Source organism: Myotis brandtii, unplaced genomic scaffold (assembly GCF_000412655.1).
Source record: "Myotis brandtii unplaced genomic scaffold, ASM41265v1 scaffold355, whole genome shotgun sequence".
Classification (NCBI taxonomy): Eukaryota; Metazoa; Chordata; class Mammalia; order Chiroptera; family Vespertilionidae; genus Myotis; species Myotis brandtii.
The window spans coordinates 1,349,795-1,367,686 of record NW_005363642.1 but is presented as its reverse complement, the minus strand read 5'-3'; the positions used below and the strand labels follow the sequence as shown (position 1 = coordinate 1,367,686).

Below are 17,892 nucleotides of genomic sequence, written 5' to 3'. Positions count from 1 at the left end.
CCCAGGCCTAGGCAGGTGTGTGGCTGTGGTGCACGGGAGAGGGAGCAGCCTTCAGGGGGGCGAAGAACGGGAAAGAGTGTGATTTATAAATTAATTGCACTCATTGTAGTTTCACTGAGGGTTCAGAAAAGGCAATCATCATGTGAAGTTTTGTAACTCTCTCCACAACCCCATAACGATCTTCACCCTCCACTGCTCTAAACCCGGCACTGGCCCTGATGTCACTCAGAGGAGAAGCTAAATCGGGACAATGGCCTACAAGACCCTTCTGGTTCCCATCACCTCTCTGCGCTCATCACCTACCTGTGCTTGCTCATACTCCAGCCATGCTGGCCCCCGGCTGTTCCTGGGACAGGCCTGGCACCTGCAGTTCCCTCCACCTGAACACTCTTCTCCAGATACCCTCTTGGCCAACCACCTAACGTCCTTCAGCTCTTTGCTCAGATGTCACCTTCTCAACCAGGCCCGCCCTGACCATCTCATCTAGAATTGCAACTGCCCCTCTACACTCTGAGACCACCCCCACCCCCCAGACTGACATTTCACCTTCTATGTATTTTATTTTTGTGTGCTGTTGTTTACTGTCTGGTTCTCCCATTAGAAAATAAGTTCCACGTGGTCAGAGATCTATGTTTTGATCATAGATGCATCTCAACTGCCTAGCGTGGAGCCTGGCATAGGATAGGTGTGCAGTATGTATTTGTTGAATGTTGGGTGAATGGATGGATGGATGGATGGATGGATGGATGAGTGGGTGGGTAGGGTGGATGGAGAGATGGATGGATGGGTGGGTAGATGAGTGGGTGGGTGAAGGGATGAGTGGGTGGGTGGGTAGGTGGACGGGTGATAAATAGGTAGATGGATGGGTGGATGAGTGGTGGGTGGATGGGTAGGTAGGTGGATAGGTCACTTATTGCCATCATTCTCACTTTACAAATGAGTAAACTGAAGCACGAAGAGCTTAAGTAATTTGCCTCAGGTCATGGCCTGCAGAGGGAAGCTATTGGATCTCTCAAGTCCAGATCTATTGCTGCACTTTCTGCTTGGCTGCCTCTTTTGAACAACTCAAAGGAATACCGTAAAAGTACCAAAAACCGGTTAACCAGCTTCAAAATGAAACCAGCCTGATGATTCAGAAGGCACCTTCCGATACTGACTGCGGCAGTTGTGCAGAAAGCCCACTTCTGGGACTGTGGCCTTGGGAGTCTGACTCTGCTACACAAAGCAGCACATGCGCATCCAGCCCCAGGCAGGCTCAGGGAGGCCCAGGGGCCAAGGTCCTTGTCCTGACAGAATGCAGCAGCTTCACTGGGGAATCAGAGCAAATGCCCAGGCATTCTTTGGTTGACAGTGGGCGACCACCCCTGGAAGGGCAATCCAAGGCCAGAAAAGAGAGACTTAGGAAGGCAGTGGCGGGGAAAGAACCAGGCTGGAAGCTGGACTGCTCTGGGTCTGAGGCCCAGTTCAGCTCCTTACAACTGTGTGATCTGGCCATGTAATTAAACCACTATGACCCTCAGTTTCTTCATTTCTAAAATGGGAGTGGTGTTATAAACCTCCCAGGGCTATGGTGGGGCTTAAATGAAATGGCAGCTGGAAACTTTCCATGGTAGTGCTTGGCTTTAGACAAATAATTCTAGGGGCGCTTAACCGTAAGGAGAACTGGACATGAAAGTAATAAACCAGCAGTTTGAGGAGTTGAGAAAACAATTGTGTCTGCAGTCTCATTGGGAGCCTCAGATAATATCTAGACACTCATTTCATGCACAAACACATTGCTGAGTGCTCGGGTGCTGTGGACATCTGAGCTATGAGGCAGTGTGGCCCCTGCCCTCAGATTGGCACATTGGTTAATTGGGCTGTGCCCTCAGGGCCTGAGTTCCAGTTATGACTCCCTGATTCCAAGGGGTATGACTGAGAGCACTTCCTGGGACCCCTCTGAGCCTCAGTTTCCCCATCTAAAAAGTAGAGGTAATAACAGTCCCCAGAGTGGGGATCTGAGGATTCAGTGACCTCATCTAACATAAAGCACATGCATTTCTGGCAAGAGGAAAGTTGGTTCTAACTCATCAGCCTTTGGGGCAAGCGCAGACTAGAGGTGGAATAGAAAGGTAACTGTGGGTGAATGCCAATGTCACTGCCCCTGGGTTTGTGAACAGAGTGAGGGGCAGCAGGGCACTTTTCCAAGAGGCTGTAGAACACCCCTCTCCCCCATTGATTTTATATATTAGTGTTTTCTTTGTCTTTCCTTTGTGTTTCATTGCCTCTGTTTTCATGAGAACTCTGTTCTAGGAACCGTAGAACAAAGCCCCCTCGAGGATGCTGCCTGATTTATTGGAAAGGGAGGGGCAGCCCAGGCTGCCAAGCCCTTCCTCCAGCTTCCTTCCCCATTTGGCCCTCGGATGAGAGCCCCAGGGCCAGGGCCACAGAGGAGAGGAGCTGTGCCCTCCCGCCCACCTCCCTCCTTTCCCTGAACCTGGTCCTGCTCCAATGGAGAGTCTCCTGTACCTCCTGGAAGGAGACAAGTTGGCGAACGAACTATTATGACTATTGTCCTTTCACCTTGGACGGCTTCTCAGCCAGTCAGACCCATTTCACCTTCACCCGCAGGAACCACAGAAGGAGAATCACCTGCACCAGGAAGTTGGCACTTCCCTATGGGTTTTTCCCAGGCTGACCAGTTGCCTATTCCATACTCGGCTTGGCTCCATGCCTGATGCCTGAGCCAACCACAGACGGTTTCTGTTCTCTGTTGTTGTTACCTTGAACAGCACACCTGTGTTTTTACTTACTGTTTATTGGTCTCTCCAGTCACCTACTTGCTTGCCCTCTAACTTACTTGGTTTACCTGCCCACCTACTATTTACTTATATCTATGTATCAACTTATCAGTCTTTCTATTTATCTAATTGCCTATATACTTATGTATCAACTAATCCGTTTGTATAATACCTGCTGATGGGCTTATGTTCTCATATACCTCCTTACCTGCCTAATTTGCATACAGTTTTATTATCTCTAGTACAAGCATGTCAAACTCAAAGGCTAACATGGGCCAAATAAATGAGGTTTAAGTTTATGCGGGCTGCAAAAAAACAAAAGCTTCAATTTTCATAGAAACGTAGGTTTATTTCGATAGAAACGTGCTGAATTCAAAGGGCTGAAATAAATGAGTAATTGTTAACATAAAATAATAGAACATTTTAATAAAAATTAATATTTTTTCTTGAACATTAACTTACCAGACACTAAATAACTGCACAAATTAATATGCGTAACGCAAATAAACCTATTTTTCTTGTTCTCCGAAAGCAAAGTATTTCCAGTTGCGCACACCAAACAAGTCAGTCCAAGACTAATGACATGGCAATTGGCTGCTAAAATATTCGCTGCTAGTATTAGTGGAGAGAAATGGTGAGCCTTCGAGTAAGGCATGTAAGGGAAATGGATGCAACATGATTATAGTAATTAGTCATTAGCGAATGTTGTAGTTCATTATTAATGATTATGTAGAACAGGATATTGTAAAAATTAAGTTACAAAATTTTTATTAAAACGTTTCTTACATACCGTTATATTGGCTGGGCCACAAAAATATTCACTGTGGGCAGCATGGGGCCCGCGGGCCATGAGTTTGACATGCTTCCTCTAGTACCTAGCTCTCTATTCACTGATCTCTTTCCTTCCTTTCTCACCTTCTTCCTTTCCTCCTCCTTAATCATTCATTTAGCACTACTACCAGTGAGATGATGAGCCCTTGGTTCTTGTCTTGAAGGAAAGATTTCAGTCAAGAGACAAAGTGCAGCAAAGCAAACACGAATTTATTGGCTGCAGCAAAAACACCCTCAGGACAGTGAAATAAGGAAGGGCAGAGAAGCAACAGGAGAGCTTCGGCTGGGCTGCTTTGAGAAGTCAGAAAAAAGGGGGCCTTGGAGACAGGTTCAGGGGGTTAGCCTGGGACGAGCTGCCACTGCCCGTGCTCCCCTGGTTGCAAGTCTCCTGGGTCCCTTAGAGTTTCGGGGATGCATGCCTGTGGGGAAGGAGAGGTCTCTTTGTCATGCTAGATCCTGACTTAAGACAGAGACATTCAGATGCCCAGGGCAAGGCTGGCTTCAGTAGCAGTGAGAAGGCCCCTCAGCAGGAAGGTATGGAGCCCTGGGCTCAAGAGAATGGTCACCACCTCTGGGGGAGTTTTGAAGAGGAACATCAGCAGGAATACAGGATGCTTTCGTAGGGAGAAAATCTGGGCTTGGCTTAACCGGTAACCTGCCCACCCACTCCTTGCCCTATCCACTCAGTTCAGGAGGCTTGTCTTCTACTCGGCACCAGCCTGACTCTCTCCTCATCTCTCCACCATCAGGCTGCTGGAATTCAGACCCCCATCAGCTCCTGGCAAGGCAGCACTGTGCCTCTCTCCACCCAGACCCTCCTTGTACTGGTCTACAGGCTCTGCCACCAGCCAATCACACAGACTAGCACATGTCACTGATCAGCTCAGAGACCTTCTGCGTTGACACAGGCATGATCAGATTCTGGTCTTGTGGAGTGTGAGTCTGGAGGGGCCAGGGGGGATGTGAAGAGACCAGGTGGCAGGCTGCTGCTATCGCCCATGTGAGAGATGATGGCATCCGGGCAGGCCCACCTCCAGGCCTGGCTGACTCTCACTGCAAGCTCTGCCCTGCCATGAAGCCGACTCAGAACTGCTTTGGCCTTGGCCATTGAAACTGGCTGCGTCTGAGGACAGGAAGGGACTCCCATAGGTGGCCTCAAGGCAGCTGAATGGCCAGGGATGCCTCTCTTGGCACCAGGTCATGGGACTGTGAGAATTCTTGGAATTTCTAATATCCGTCCCTTCTGTTTTGTTAGCCTACCAAAGCAGGACTCTGTTTCAGATTGACTCTTAGCATTTCTAAGTTGACTATTAGCATTTCTTATTTGTCTGCCTACTTCCTCTCCTGGGACTTCTGAATGCAGTGACTGTTTCAAAATAACCACCATACAAAAATAGGCATCGTTATCCTCATTTCATATGGGGAAACTGAGGCCCACACAAGGGAAGTGAGGGGTCCAAGTGTTGCCGGTGAGATAAGGAAACCTCAGTTCTTATCTTCTTAAAGGAAAGATTTCAGTCAAGAGACGAAGTGCAGCAAAGCAAGCAAGAATTTATTGGCCATGGCAAAAACACACCTGGACAGGGAAACGAGGAAGGGCATGGAAGAAGCTCCAGGAGGGCCTCGGCCGGGCTGCTTTGGCTCACTGAGAAGTCAGAGAAAAGGGCCTTGGAGACAGGGTCAGGGGGTTAGCACGGAAGGAGCTGCCCATTTCTCCCCTGGTTGTAAGTGTCCTGGGTCCCTTAGACCAGTGGTCGGCAAACTCATTAGTCAACAGAGCCAAATATCAACAGTACTTCTTCAAAATAGTCTCGCCCAGGCCGAAAACCGACTTCTGCGCATGGGCCACGAAGTTTCAATCGCACTGTATGTGCACGCCCGCACGTGGTATTTTGTGGAAGAACCACACTCAAGGGGCCAAAGAGCCGCATGTGGCTCGCGAGCCGCGGTTTGCCAACCACGGCCTTAGACATTAGGAGATGCACACCTGTGGGGGAAAGTAAGGGGGCAGGGAATGGCACAGTGTGGTCCCCAGAGGGAGAGAGCGCCCACTGAGTCTTCATCCTGAGGGTATTTGTCTCTGTCTTGCAGGTGGGAGTCTTAGGGGAGGTCTCAGGGGAAGGTCTTAGTAGAATATCCATCAGCTTTCCAGGTGCCCTCTTTCAGAGTCGTGGTCTTCGCTGATTGGTCAGAGCCAGGGCAGGGGGTCATTAGTCTCTGTCGGTGGTCCTGAGGCAGCCACAGAGGCACTTGTCCGGTTTTGCTGCTTTTCTGGGCCTGGAGCTAAAACACAACTGAGGCCTAGATGTTACCTTTAGGGATAAAAAGTCTGAGTGTCTAGATCGCATGACCAGCAATGCTAGGGGAGGAAAGGTTACCTTAGGGCAGTGGTTCTCAACCTTCCTAATTCTGCCACCCTTTAATACAGTTCCTCACGTTGTGGTGACCCCCAATTTTATTGTTACAAATTGAACAAAATTAAAGCATAGTGATTAATCACAAAAACAATATGTAATTATATATGTGTTTTCCGATGGTCTTAGGCGTCCCCTGTGAAAGGGTCGTTCGACCCTCAAAGGGGCCGTGACCCACAGGTTGAGAACCGCTGCCTTAGGGGCAAGGTCCTTATTTTCCCAGTTTAGCCTATTGCCAGACACCGGGCTTTCTGCCCTGGTGACCTTCTGTACTTGGCCCATCGTCCTTGCTCTGCTGATGTCCGTCTAACTGCCTATTACACAAGGTCACATACCTGCTAGTGACAGCTCTTCACGCTCCTAACCCAGTGCTTTTATTTTTTTTATGTTTTTTTATTGATTTTTTTAGAGAGAGAGGAAGGGAGAGGGATAAAGAGATAGAAATATCGATGAGAGAGAAACATCATCGATTGGCTGCCTCCAGCACAAGGGACTGAGCCCGAAACCCAGGCATGTGCCCTGACCAGGAATGGAACCTGTGGCCTCTGGGTTCCTTGGTCGATGCTCAACCACTGAGCTACACTGGCCAGGCCCAACCCAGTGCACTTTCAGTAAAAATGCATGAGGCTCTTAAGTGCTTGTTTCCCAAACTTCTTTCATTTCAGTACCACCCTCATGATGTCTGCCTACCACCTACACTATTATTTACTTGACAGTTTCTTTCAAAGCACTCACATTTTTCATTCAACTTTATTCCCTAAGGAGAGTTTGTGTCTGTCATAAATGAAGAAGAATGCCACACAGGAGATAGGAAAAGAGAGCAATGTTGTTTGATTCTAGACAAATACTGTTGTCTACCGAAGGCTTGAGGCTGGGGGCTGCTCTCTGTGAAATGGGGACCTCAGACATTAGGTGCTAAAGACATAGCCCCAAACTGAGACTGTCTCCTTGATGCCCTCAGGAACATGGGCAGGGGCTTGCAAGGGCACTAACTTTCTCCCTGGGCGAGTCAAAGCTATTTGCCACCACATCTGCGTGTCACTCCAAACACTGGGCACATATCCCATGTTTTGGGTAGCGCCTTTTTGTAATTTATGTTTCAGTTCAATGTCTTGGAATAAAATGATGGGCAAACCACTCATGCTGTGCAGGGAAATTCAGGGTGACTTGATGTAAGGGTAGTGGTGGAGGGGAGTGGAATCTAGGATATTTGGGGGTCTCTAGTCCTGGCCCCATCCTGCAGAGTACGGCACATATTGGCATCTGGCACCACTGTGCTCTCCATCATTTCTGAATGTTAGTGTGTTGAAGGGCAGCCCAACAAACAACTTTACAACCTCCTTCAGTCACCCCATTTTTGTCCACAACAGGAACTGAAATTAACAGAGGCTGGGGAGTTTGGCTTTAAGGGAGTGTGGACAAATTAGGTGGTGTCTAGAACAGAGAGATCTGAGAGCTTGAAGCCACCTTGTAGGGGCAGAGTTTTCTGCTGGTCCCTTGCTGGCTTTCTTTGCATGCTGGCTTAGTCTTGGCGGGCTCCTGTCCTGACCTGACTGCTGTAAGGAAACAGGCTAGAGATGAGGCTGCCTGCTCCTGAGCTGAGCACCCGAAAGCACCACTGGGCAGGCTGAGGGTACCAGGAGGGACTGCTGGACTCGCTGCATCTCCCACACCATGCGTTGCCTGGCTCCACGCCCTGCGGGGTCCTACCTGCCAGAGCCCCAAGGTAAGAAAGTGGGTGGAGGAAGTTGAGGATGCTTCTTAATTTAGGGTGGTCCCAGCTGGTCTTGCCATCCCAAATAAACAGACACATTCTGGAGGGGGGACTTGGGGGGTAAGAGAGAGGGCCCTAGTCCAGCTATAGCTGTTGGAAGAAGTGAGGTGGTTGGCCGTTTCCTTCCACTTGAGGGGCAGTCAGTCCAGATGCCTGGGATGTGAGAGGGTTTTATCAGCCCTTGAAGAGTTCTGAGGGCCCACTTTCAGAGGGTGTGTTGTTAGCTCTCAGCATCGGTGGCCTGGCTTGGCCAATCACAAGGCCCTCTAGCTGCCAGGTAAACACTGAGGGGTGCCCTTGAAGGACACGGGACTCCTGCCAGACCGCACCCCATCCTCAGAGAAGCAGGGAAACCAAAGCCAGAGTCAGCCCCTTGGTATAGTTGTTGAGCCTCAGCCAGCTGGCCCCTGGACAGACGCTGCCCTCTCCCCAGTTTCCAAGTGGTGTTTTGGGGGACAGGGGACAGATGGCGAGAGACAGCGTAGTACAGACAACTTGCACCAGCTCTGAAGTCAGAGCACAGGTTTGAATCCCGGCTGCAGGGTGGGCTGGCTGCGGTGTGACACTGAACCTGTCGCCAGCCCTCTCTGAGGCCATTTTCCTGGGCTGTAAAATGGGAGAAGGGGAAGTGTCTTCTGACAGGACAATGGTGAGGGATTAAAGGGTCTAGCCCAGTGCCTGGCACATTGTAGGAACTGACTGTCATCATAGGAGCCCGATATTATTGGTGTGACCATTGTTGTGTGGTGGGAAGTGGTGGGACTCCTTTGCTCAAACACTGTTGAAATGTGTGGCTTCCTCTGAACCCCAGATTATGACAAGTTTGCCAGCTCTGTTGGATGCAGCCAGAGCTTGTTGGGGAAGTTTGTTTGCTTTTTAAATTTTTTTATTTATTGATTTGAGAGGGGGGGGGGCATTGATTTGGGGTTCCACATAGTTGCACATTCATTGGTTGGTTCTTGTAAGTTCCCTGGTCAGGGACTGAACCCGCAACCCTGAGGTATCAGGTGGATGCTCTAACCAACTGAGCTATGGGCCAGGGCTGTTGGGGGAGTTTTTGAGGGGGAGAGAGGGGCCACTTTGACCCACCCCCTCAGTTCCAGGTGAGGAAATCCAAGACTGGGAAGGGAAGTACCCCCCCCACACACACACCCGCAACCCCTCCTTTCCCCCGCCCCCTCCCTGCCCGCTCAAAAGGTCTCAGAGTGGGCGGGGCAGGGGTCCAGGATTCTGGAGGAGGAAGGCAAGAGTCATGCGGCAGGGGGTGTGGTATTGGAAATGCCAGGTTACTGGGCTGAACCTCCAGTGCAGGTCCCTGAGGCATTGTTTCACCCCGAAAAGGGCACCCAGCTTCCTGGAAGTAAAGCTCAGGGAGCAGGCTCCGGTTCACATGCCCTGCAGCGTGGTGTGCTGCCTTCACGGTGGTGAGCTGGACAGAAACCAAGGGGATGAACTCCCTGCAAGCCAGGGCGTGCAGACCGCATGCCCGTGGGCAGGCTGGCGCCCCAGCAGCAGGGGACGCCCTGGAGGCGCCCAGGGGTGTAGGGGTGCCACAGAGGTGCTTCTGAGAAGCCACGTGGTAGACGCAGCAGGGGGAGGCTTGGATGCCTGTTTACTCCGCGGTCTGGCCCAAGCCTCGCGGAGGAGAATGAAAATGAAAGAGAAAAAGGGCAGCTGCAGGGGGTGGAGGCGGGGTGGCCAGGTCACTGGCCATCCCAGGCTCACCATAGCCCCGGAGCTGTCGGAGGGAGAGGCCACCAGCAGCGCGGCACCGCGCGCGAGTCCAGGGAACAGCGGTAGGTGCGCAAGGTCCCCTCTGCAGCCCCTAAAGTTGGGCTGGGAGTTGAGACTCAGAAGGGCAGCTACTTGCCAGAGGTCACAGAGCAAGGCTGGGAGCAGGGGAAGAGGGTGTGTGGAATGTAGACCTGGGAAACTCGTGGTTTCCAGCATCCCTTGAAGGACCCTGAGCTGGGAACCGGCGCTGGGCTCCAGCGCCCCAAACGCTGGGGCAGAGGGAGGCGGCAGGGAGAGCCCGGTGGGAGGGAGTGTCCGCAGAGGGACTGGGACGCAGAGGGAGAGCGCAGAGCAGAAACAGGTGGTGGGTCAGCCCAGGGCTGACTGACTGCGCCTCCTAGAGTCTGTAGAGGCGCGCAGGTGAGTGCAGGGGACGCAAGCTCTTCCTCCGTGGGGGCGCTTGAAAAGGGGGCGTGGGGCTCAGTGTCCCTGTTGGATCATATCCCTGCTCAGACTCTGGAATCTGGGAACGGCCCTCCTGGGGGGAATCCCCTGCAGGGAGGGCTCCGGGCAGCCCGAACTTGAGGAACTTTAGCCGCTGGAGAAATCCGAGTCTCTCTGAGGATATTGGGAGGCGGGGTCTTTCCCGGAATGTCTTTGAAAGTTGGTATCTCTACCTCTCTTTGGCGTCCTGAGCCTCTGGAATGGGGGTGTGCGCTCTCTAGGGCCCAGAATGCTGGAGTTGGAGCCACCATGTCTAGCTCTGTCTGGGGCCCTTAACACGGCAGTTCTCTGAGTCCCACAGGCCCTCTGTCCACCTGACACAGGGGAGGGGATACAGCCCAGAAGACCACAGCGCCCCGCTTCCAGTGGCAGCCAGGGGTTCCTTACTTGGGCAAGAAGTCTTCCATCTGTGCACGCTCCCTTCCCCGCCCAACCTTCCCCGCCCAAAGAACTACTTCAGGTCAACCAGAGGTTAAAAAATTGGCGCTTCTTGTTCTAGCAGTGATAAAGAAGCATTTTTCTGCCAAAGGCCATTTGGATATTTATAATGTCACTAGAGGCCCAGTGCACCAATTCAAGCATGTGTGGGGTTCCCCCCAATCAGGGTGGATGGAGTCAGTGGGGAGGAGGAGATGAGGGAGGTTGGCCTGCAGGCCTGCCCCATAGGGGCAATCAGGGCTGGTGGGCTGGGGAGAGGTGCTATGGGTGATTAGCTGGCAGACCCGCCTCCAATTGGAGTGGGGGGGGGGCGATTGGGGGCCATGGGAGGTTGGCTGGCCAGCCCCACCCCCAATTGGTGTGTGTGTGGGGGGGGGCAATCGGGAGCGGGAGCTGGCTGGGGGGAAGGGCTGCGGGCTGATGGGATGGGGTGGGCGATCCCGGGCTGGGCCCGCCTGGGGGGAGGGGGGGTTGGCCATCCAACCCCCCGCCCCTGATCAGCCGGTTGGCTGGCCTCAGTGTGTGTCATAGCGACTGGTTGTTCTGGTCATTAAGGCCTTCTGGTCACTGGCTTTTTATATATATAGATTATCAACTTAAAAATTATCAAAATAATTTTTAAAAATTAGCCTGCTAGATTTGGTCAAACATTTAATTAACTCACCCCTAGTTCCTTGGCAGGGCCAGGCCAAATGATTTCACTGGCCAGACCTTCCCCATCTCTGTGCCTGGCCTGGTTGAGATGAAGGAGGAGGGGAGGAGAACCCAGCAACTCATCTTCCAAACCCCAGGCTGCCTTAGGCAAGGACCTGGTCTCCAAGATGCCAGGATGTGGACTGGAAGGGTCCTCAGAGATAACTGAGCCAGGGGGTCCCAACTTCCCACACATGGGATCCCCTGGAGGCTGTATAGTGTGCAGGTTCCAAGGCCCTGCCCCTAAACCCCATTGGCTAGGCCTGGGGGTGGGCCTCCAAATGGCAGGTTAAATCATTTATCCCAAGCGATTCTTATGTCAGGGGTCCAATGGTCATACACACATTGAGAGGCACAGATGTGCCCCAACCCCTGTGCTTTCTCCATGTTACAGAAACTCTGGGAACCTCCCCGGGAGGTTTTGTTGAAGGCCACACAGCTGCGTAGTTGGTAGAGTCAGGATTTGAACTGAGGTCTTCAGAGCAGAAGGGAGGTTTTCCAAAGACTTGGACACATATGTGGTGAGTGGTCCAAAGACCGTTCTCCAAGAGGCATTAATTGACACTGGTTCTCATAGGGAGGAAACTGGTGCTTTTCTGGTTCTTTTTCATCCTCCTTCTGTTTTGTGTGTAGGGGTCTTTAACAGCACTCTAAAGGCTATGTGGTACTCGCTAAGGTTCCTTTTTAACAAACTGGTAAGGCAGCTAACATTATTTTGATAACCTTGTTTTGTTTTCAATGGCAAGTGATACTGTGGTTTCGGTTTTGTTTGTTTTTTTCATATGAAGTAGTCATAGAAAGTTTTCTTTTTCTAAAATAATAACAAACTTGACCAATGTAACCATTTTAAATGTACAATTTAGAGGCAGTAAGTACATTCACGATGTTGTGCAAACGTAACCACCATCCATCTCCAGAACTTTTTCATCTTCTCCAACTTAGTCTGTCTCCATTTAACAATAACTCCTTATTCTCCTCTCCCCACCCCAGTCCCTGGCAACCACCATTCAATTTTCTGTTTCTAAGAACTTGACTATTCTAGGTGCCTCAAATAAGTGGAATCATGTATTTGTCCTTTTGTGTCTGGCTTCTTTCACTTAGCATAATACCTTCAAAGTGCCTCCATGTTGTAGCCTGGGTCAGAACTTCATTCCTTTTTATGGCTGAGTGATAGTCCAATGTATGGATAGACCACGTTTTGCTTATTTGTTTATCTGTCCATGGGTACTTGAGTTGTTTCCACCTTTTGTCTATTGTGAATAGCGCTTTTATGGATATTCATGTATATATCTGAGTCCTTGCCTTCAACTCTAGAAAGTTTTCTTTCTTTTTTTAATATATATGTTTTTATTGATATCAGAGAGGAAGGGAGAGGGAGAGAGAAATAGAAACATCAATGATGAGAGAGAATCATTGATTGGCCGCCTCCTGCATGCCCCACACTGGGTATGGAGCCTGCAACCCGGGCTTGTGCCCCAACCGGGAATCAAACACAGACCTCCTGGTTCATAGGTTGATGCTCAGCCACTGAGCTATGCCAGCCAGGCTAGAAAGTTTTCTTTTAAAATGAATATATTTGTTTCTTTTAAAATTAATTTAAGGAAAATGCTAAGGTAAATGATAGAATAGGTGGTATGAAGATATGATGAAAAATTCTAAAGGAGGCAGATGATTGGCTGAAGTTTGGGAGACTCTGCATTCGTGGGAAGACCTTGTAGCTATTGTAACAATCTAGGCTGTGGGACTGAGGGCTCCTAGATCAAGGGCAGAGCAGCTGAGGGACTTTTGAAATGAAAAATATAAGAATTGAGGAAGTGTCCAGAGGTGGCAGAAACGGAGGTCTATAAAGTTCCCTTGAGGGAAGGAGAAGCATAGCCTTCCTGGTGGTCAAGAAAGCCCTGCCAGGTGAGTCCGTGTCTTCTTGGCGAGTGGAAACTCAGTTTCCTTGGAAATAGGATCTCTCTTAGTGCTCAGAATGTGTCAAGAAGGAGACACAAAAGGATGCTCATTCAAAAATTCAGATTCCCAGGCCCTGCCCTAGACCTACTGAATCAGAACTTAGTGGGCGTGAGGCCCAGGCTGATATGTGGTTAGCAACTTTTTCCAGGCAGGTTTTCTCTCTCTCTCTTTCTCTCTCTCTCTCTCTCTCTCTTTCTCTCTCTCTCTCTCTCTCTCTCTCTCTCTCTCTCTCCCTCCCTCCCTCTTTCTCTCTCTCTTCTTTCTGGGGCAGTTTTAATTCATAGCCAAGTCTGTCAACTGCTGAGCTCTGTAGACAGATCCTGGCAGACAGGGCCAGCCTGGGATTCATCTCGGAGTTTCCAGCGCCCAGCAGAGAGCTAAGCGCTGGTTTAGGTGCCATATTAGGTAGAGCGAGGGTTGAGCACAACAGCCTCATTCCCCTCCCTGCCCCAGCATCTGGCTCAGGCTCTCTTCCCCCCAAAATGTGTTGACTCCTTTTCCAGGTCATTGACTGTAGCTAGAAATGTTGGGACATGCAGAGGGAAGGCCACTGGAGGGTGGGGAGGCCAGGGAGCCGGAAGGAGGATTACCTTCCGCACTAGCACTGCAGGCACCCCTCTGCCCCTGGCTGCAGCTCTTATAGTGTGTCTCCTCCCTTTTTGTCCCAGGGCCACCAGCCCCCCACCCCCAATAACTGTACCACTTACTGACACATGCACAAACCAAGGTGGTCTTGTTTGAGTTCTAAGATTCCCCAAGTTGTGATGAGGTGGATTCCTTCAATGGGGGTCCAGAGAGATAGGTGGCTTACCTGAGCTCTCAGAACTGGTCTCTGTGGGGACATCTGTGAGGTTCTTTATATAAAAAAATTTTTTTTATTGATTTCAGAGAGGAAGGGAGAGAGGAAGAGAGACAGAAACATCAATGATGAGAGAATCATTGATCGGCTGCCTCCTGCACGTCCCACACTGGGGATCGAGCCCGAAACCAGGGCATGCACCCCAACTAGGAATCGAACCAGGACCTCCTGATTCATAGGTTGACATTCAACCACTGAACTATGTCAACCGAGCCAATTGTGGGGTTCTTTATGATTTCCAGACCCCACTTGGGAAAAACCAGAGCCGAGTTGTCTTGGGTGAGGCTCCCTGGGAAGCAAACTAGGAGATGGAAATTTGCACATAGAGGGTTATTGGAGAGAGGACATGATTGGTCGGGGAGACACGAGGGGAAAGGCAGAAAGCAGGACTGGGCAGAGGGAGGAGTTGGGTTACGATATAGTCATATCAAAGGTCTCAGCCAATCCCAGGGGGAACGCTGAAGCTGGGACAGACTAGAGGGTTATCTCACATTGAGGCCCGGAGATCAGACCTTTGCACTCCACTGCCACCAATCATCACACTTGGGCTACCCCTAGAGAGAGTGTGACTTTGGATTATTTTGATAGGGCTGGAGCTGTGAGCTTGAACCACTTGCCCTCAGCAGCTGTTGCTAATTGTGTTGATCTGAGCGACACACCACAGTATCCACCACACAAGTGTAAATTGTCAAGTCAGAGAGTATCTGGAGGTCAAGGCCTAAACGGTCACCTGAAGTTGTGTTTTTAACTGTACGCTGGGCAGCCCCTTCTGGGGAGGGTAGGTTCAGGGCCCCCCACCCCCTTGAACCAAACAGCTCCCTCATCACCTGTTCTGAGATTCAGGCTCTTTTCAATTTCATTTGAAAGCCACTGCTCTAGAGTGACATTCGTACTTAACAGATGAGGGCACTGGAGACCAGAGACGGAAAGGGGCTCACCTATCACAGCCCATCAGATGCAGAGCAGGGCCCAAATCCCAGGTCTCATGAGTCCCTATGTTGATCTCATCCTTGGTCTGTTGTAAACTCAGCCATCTCTATGGCCATGCCCGTCCCCTCCCTCCCCCCTCCCTCCAACTGCTGAGAAGCCCTGTGATCAGGGCCTGGAGCCAATCATGCTTCCATTTTTGGCTTTCCTGCTCTGAGGCCCCTTTGTTCAGCGCAGAGGGGCTGGGGAGCTGTGATGGAAATGCCAAGATACTTGAGGGTGCTGGAACTGGGGGAGGCGGGGGGGTGGGTCCACTGGCATCCAATGGAACTCCATGCCCCACAGTTCCCAGACAGCTTATCTCTTAACCGCCTTTCAGTCCAAGCTGGCATCAGAGCTGGAAAGACACACCTACCATCCCAGATGCCACAATTCCCATGCTTCCTGCTCCTCCCCTTTGTGGAGTTGACCGTGTGGGTGTGCAGGGCCAGTCCCCTCCAAGACCTGCTGTCGGAATAGACCCTCCTGTGCCATTGTGGGGCAGAACAGTTTAATCCTGCCTCTTTCTGCCCCAATCACCCACCCATTCCAAGCCATCCTCTTTCTAGCAGGTCAGAGACAGAAGGGACCTTAGAGGATCTCTAAGACAAGGGTTGCAAACCCAAACGCCTGAAGGACCATAATAGTGCAAAATGGGGTCAGGCAGAAGGCAATAGGGGACAGTGGGAACTTTGGCAACAATCGTGTACTCTATATGGAGACGTTGCAAGGGTAATTAAGACACCCATATACATACTCAGGTTGCCTTGGGAGATAAAATACCTAGGCCTATGGGTCTGACTCAACCCTCATTTTTGAGTCATATTCCAAGTCAAGCCCCCTGAGGCATAAGAGCCTGCAGTTAGAGTCGAGTGCCAGAGCTAACCAATAGCAGTATTTCCAGACCTCTCCTGACATGGAGCTTGTCTGGCCTGCTGTCCCCTAGTACATGCTCACACTCATGCACACACTTGCATGCACACACGTCTTCTGATCTCCCTGCCTGGAAGAGAAGAGACTAGAACCTCCAGCCACTTCCAGCCCCATAAGCCCCTCAGCATTGCCACATACCTCAGTTTCCCTTCTGTCTCTTGTGACTTCCTCAAGTCCCTCTAGGAAGTGAAAGTCTTGAGTGGGACCAGCAGTTTCTTATTTTCCTGCGGTGCCCATGCTGGGCTGGCAGACAGCGAGCCAGAGTGCTGGGGATTTCTCCTCTGAAGGCGGCCCTGCCTTCCCCTGTCCTCCTCCAAGCCCTGGCCATTCTCATCTCCTCCCCCCAGAACTGCAGGCTCTTGGGCCCAGATTGCCCCTCCTGGGGTAGCCTACAGGGTCTCAAGAGTACAGGTGTTCCTTTCCCAGTATCAATAGGTGCCAGGCTCTGTTGGGGAGCCACAGAGATACTCCACCCCATGCAGCGTCCATCGTGTTTGGCTTTGCTTTGTTTCTTATAAACTTCAGGAGCCTTTCAACCTTGCTAACTACACACCTCACTTCATAGCACTCTATGGTCTTTGGTCCACATAAGGCAACTCTCAGTTTCCCTCTTCCCTTTCTGTCACCCATTCCAACGCATTCAGTGTGTGTCCTTTTGTTTATATGTGTCCTTTCTTTCAAATTGAATTTATTGGGGTGACATTAGTTAATAACATTATAGAATTTTCAAGTGTATACCAGTAACTCTATAATACATCATCTGTATACTGCATGGTAACCTCACTACCAAAAGTCTAGTCTCCTTCCATCACCATATATTTGACCCCCTTTACCTCCTTCCTCCTCTTTGTATGTGTTCTTGTAGAATATGTGTTGCTTTTTGTATGTGCATGTTGTCACTCTGCATGTCTAGAACTGGGCTACCAGAGTTTATCCTGTTTTTTTTTTTTACTTTTTAACTCTGTACTGTGTTATTACAGTCCACCCGTGTTGCTCTGTGTGCATTTGGTCTGCTGCTTCTAATCGCTGCACCATCCTCCATGGGTTGTAGTGGCTACTTTTTCCTGTCCCTCTCCCAGCAAGGGACGACAGGTGGCCTCCAACTCCCTGTCACCACTCACAGCACAGCAGTAAGTATCCTCAGATGTGTGTCCTTGTAGAGCTATGGGAATAGTTCTTGGAGCTGCACAGACCCAAGAACAGAATTGCTGGGTTGTAGGGTCTCCACATCCTTAGATATGCTACGTGGTCTGGGTTCTTCTCTGGGACGGTCACATCAGCCCTCTCCCTCCAGCCCGTTTGAGAGCATTGCCCAGCTTTCCAATTTTTGCCGGTTGTACAGTGTCAAGTGACAACTTGCTGTTTTCATTGTGGAGCTTACAGCTTAGAAGCACGTCCTGATGTATCACTGTAGGCGAGTCACAGCAAACAGATGAGGTAGACACGCGATGCCAAACCAGCACAGTAGACCTCACAACCCAGAGAGGCTAGGTCACCCGTGTGAACTCACACAGTTACTGTGGAACTGGGGTTTGAACCCAGAGCTCACCTTCTTAACCCCTGTACTATTATGATCCTATTTTGTCCCTCTTCTAAAATATTACCCGGGTCTGCACCACACCCTTCTAGGCAGGGATGATATTTTGAAACCTCTTTAGGGGCCCTGGAGACCCGAGCCGGTGCTTTTCTTGTAGGAGATGCTCAGTAAATCATTGTGTTACAGAGAGAAAAAAACAGGCAAGAGGTTTCTTTGTGTTTATCTGGAGGACTGCAGGGTGCAAGAGGAAAGAGGAACTTCTTTGACCTGAGACCCACAGAGATGCTGATTGGGTGCTGGTTGTGGTAGATAAGTATCTCTGGGTCTCTGCTTCCTACCACTGTCTGACCTCCGGAAGCAGCTTGTTATGAGGGTGCTGAGGGGGCCTTGGGGGAATAGAAAGGGGAAAGGCATGAGAAATCTAGACTCCCAAAAGGCCTTAGCTGTATGGACTCCCACACCCAGTTGGT

At 50.6% G+C, this 17,892-nt stretch overlaps 1 protein-coding gene across 3 annotated transcripts in view; it reads left to right on the top strand.

The window, feature by feature from the left end:
• Positions 1–7,473: 7,473 nt before the first annotated feature.
• CIITA (class II, major histocompatibility complex, transactivator) overlaps positions 7,474–17,892 on the top strand; it is a 58,764-nt gene continuing 48,345 nt past the window's right edge. For 2 of the 3 annotated variants that reach the window (XM_014544187.1, XM_014544190.1), the window contains exon 1: positions 7,474–7,751. In XM_014544187.1, coding sequence (XP_014399673.1) covers positions 7,700–7,751 — 52 coding nt within the window. In that variant the 5' untranslated portion in view covers positions 7,474–7,699. Of the gene's footprint in view, positions 7,752–9,358; positions 9,596–17,892 lie in introns of those variants that run through there. The other variant, XM_014544189.1, reaches the window with a different exon arrangement.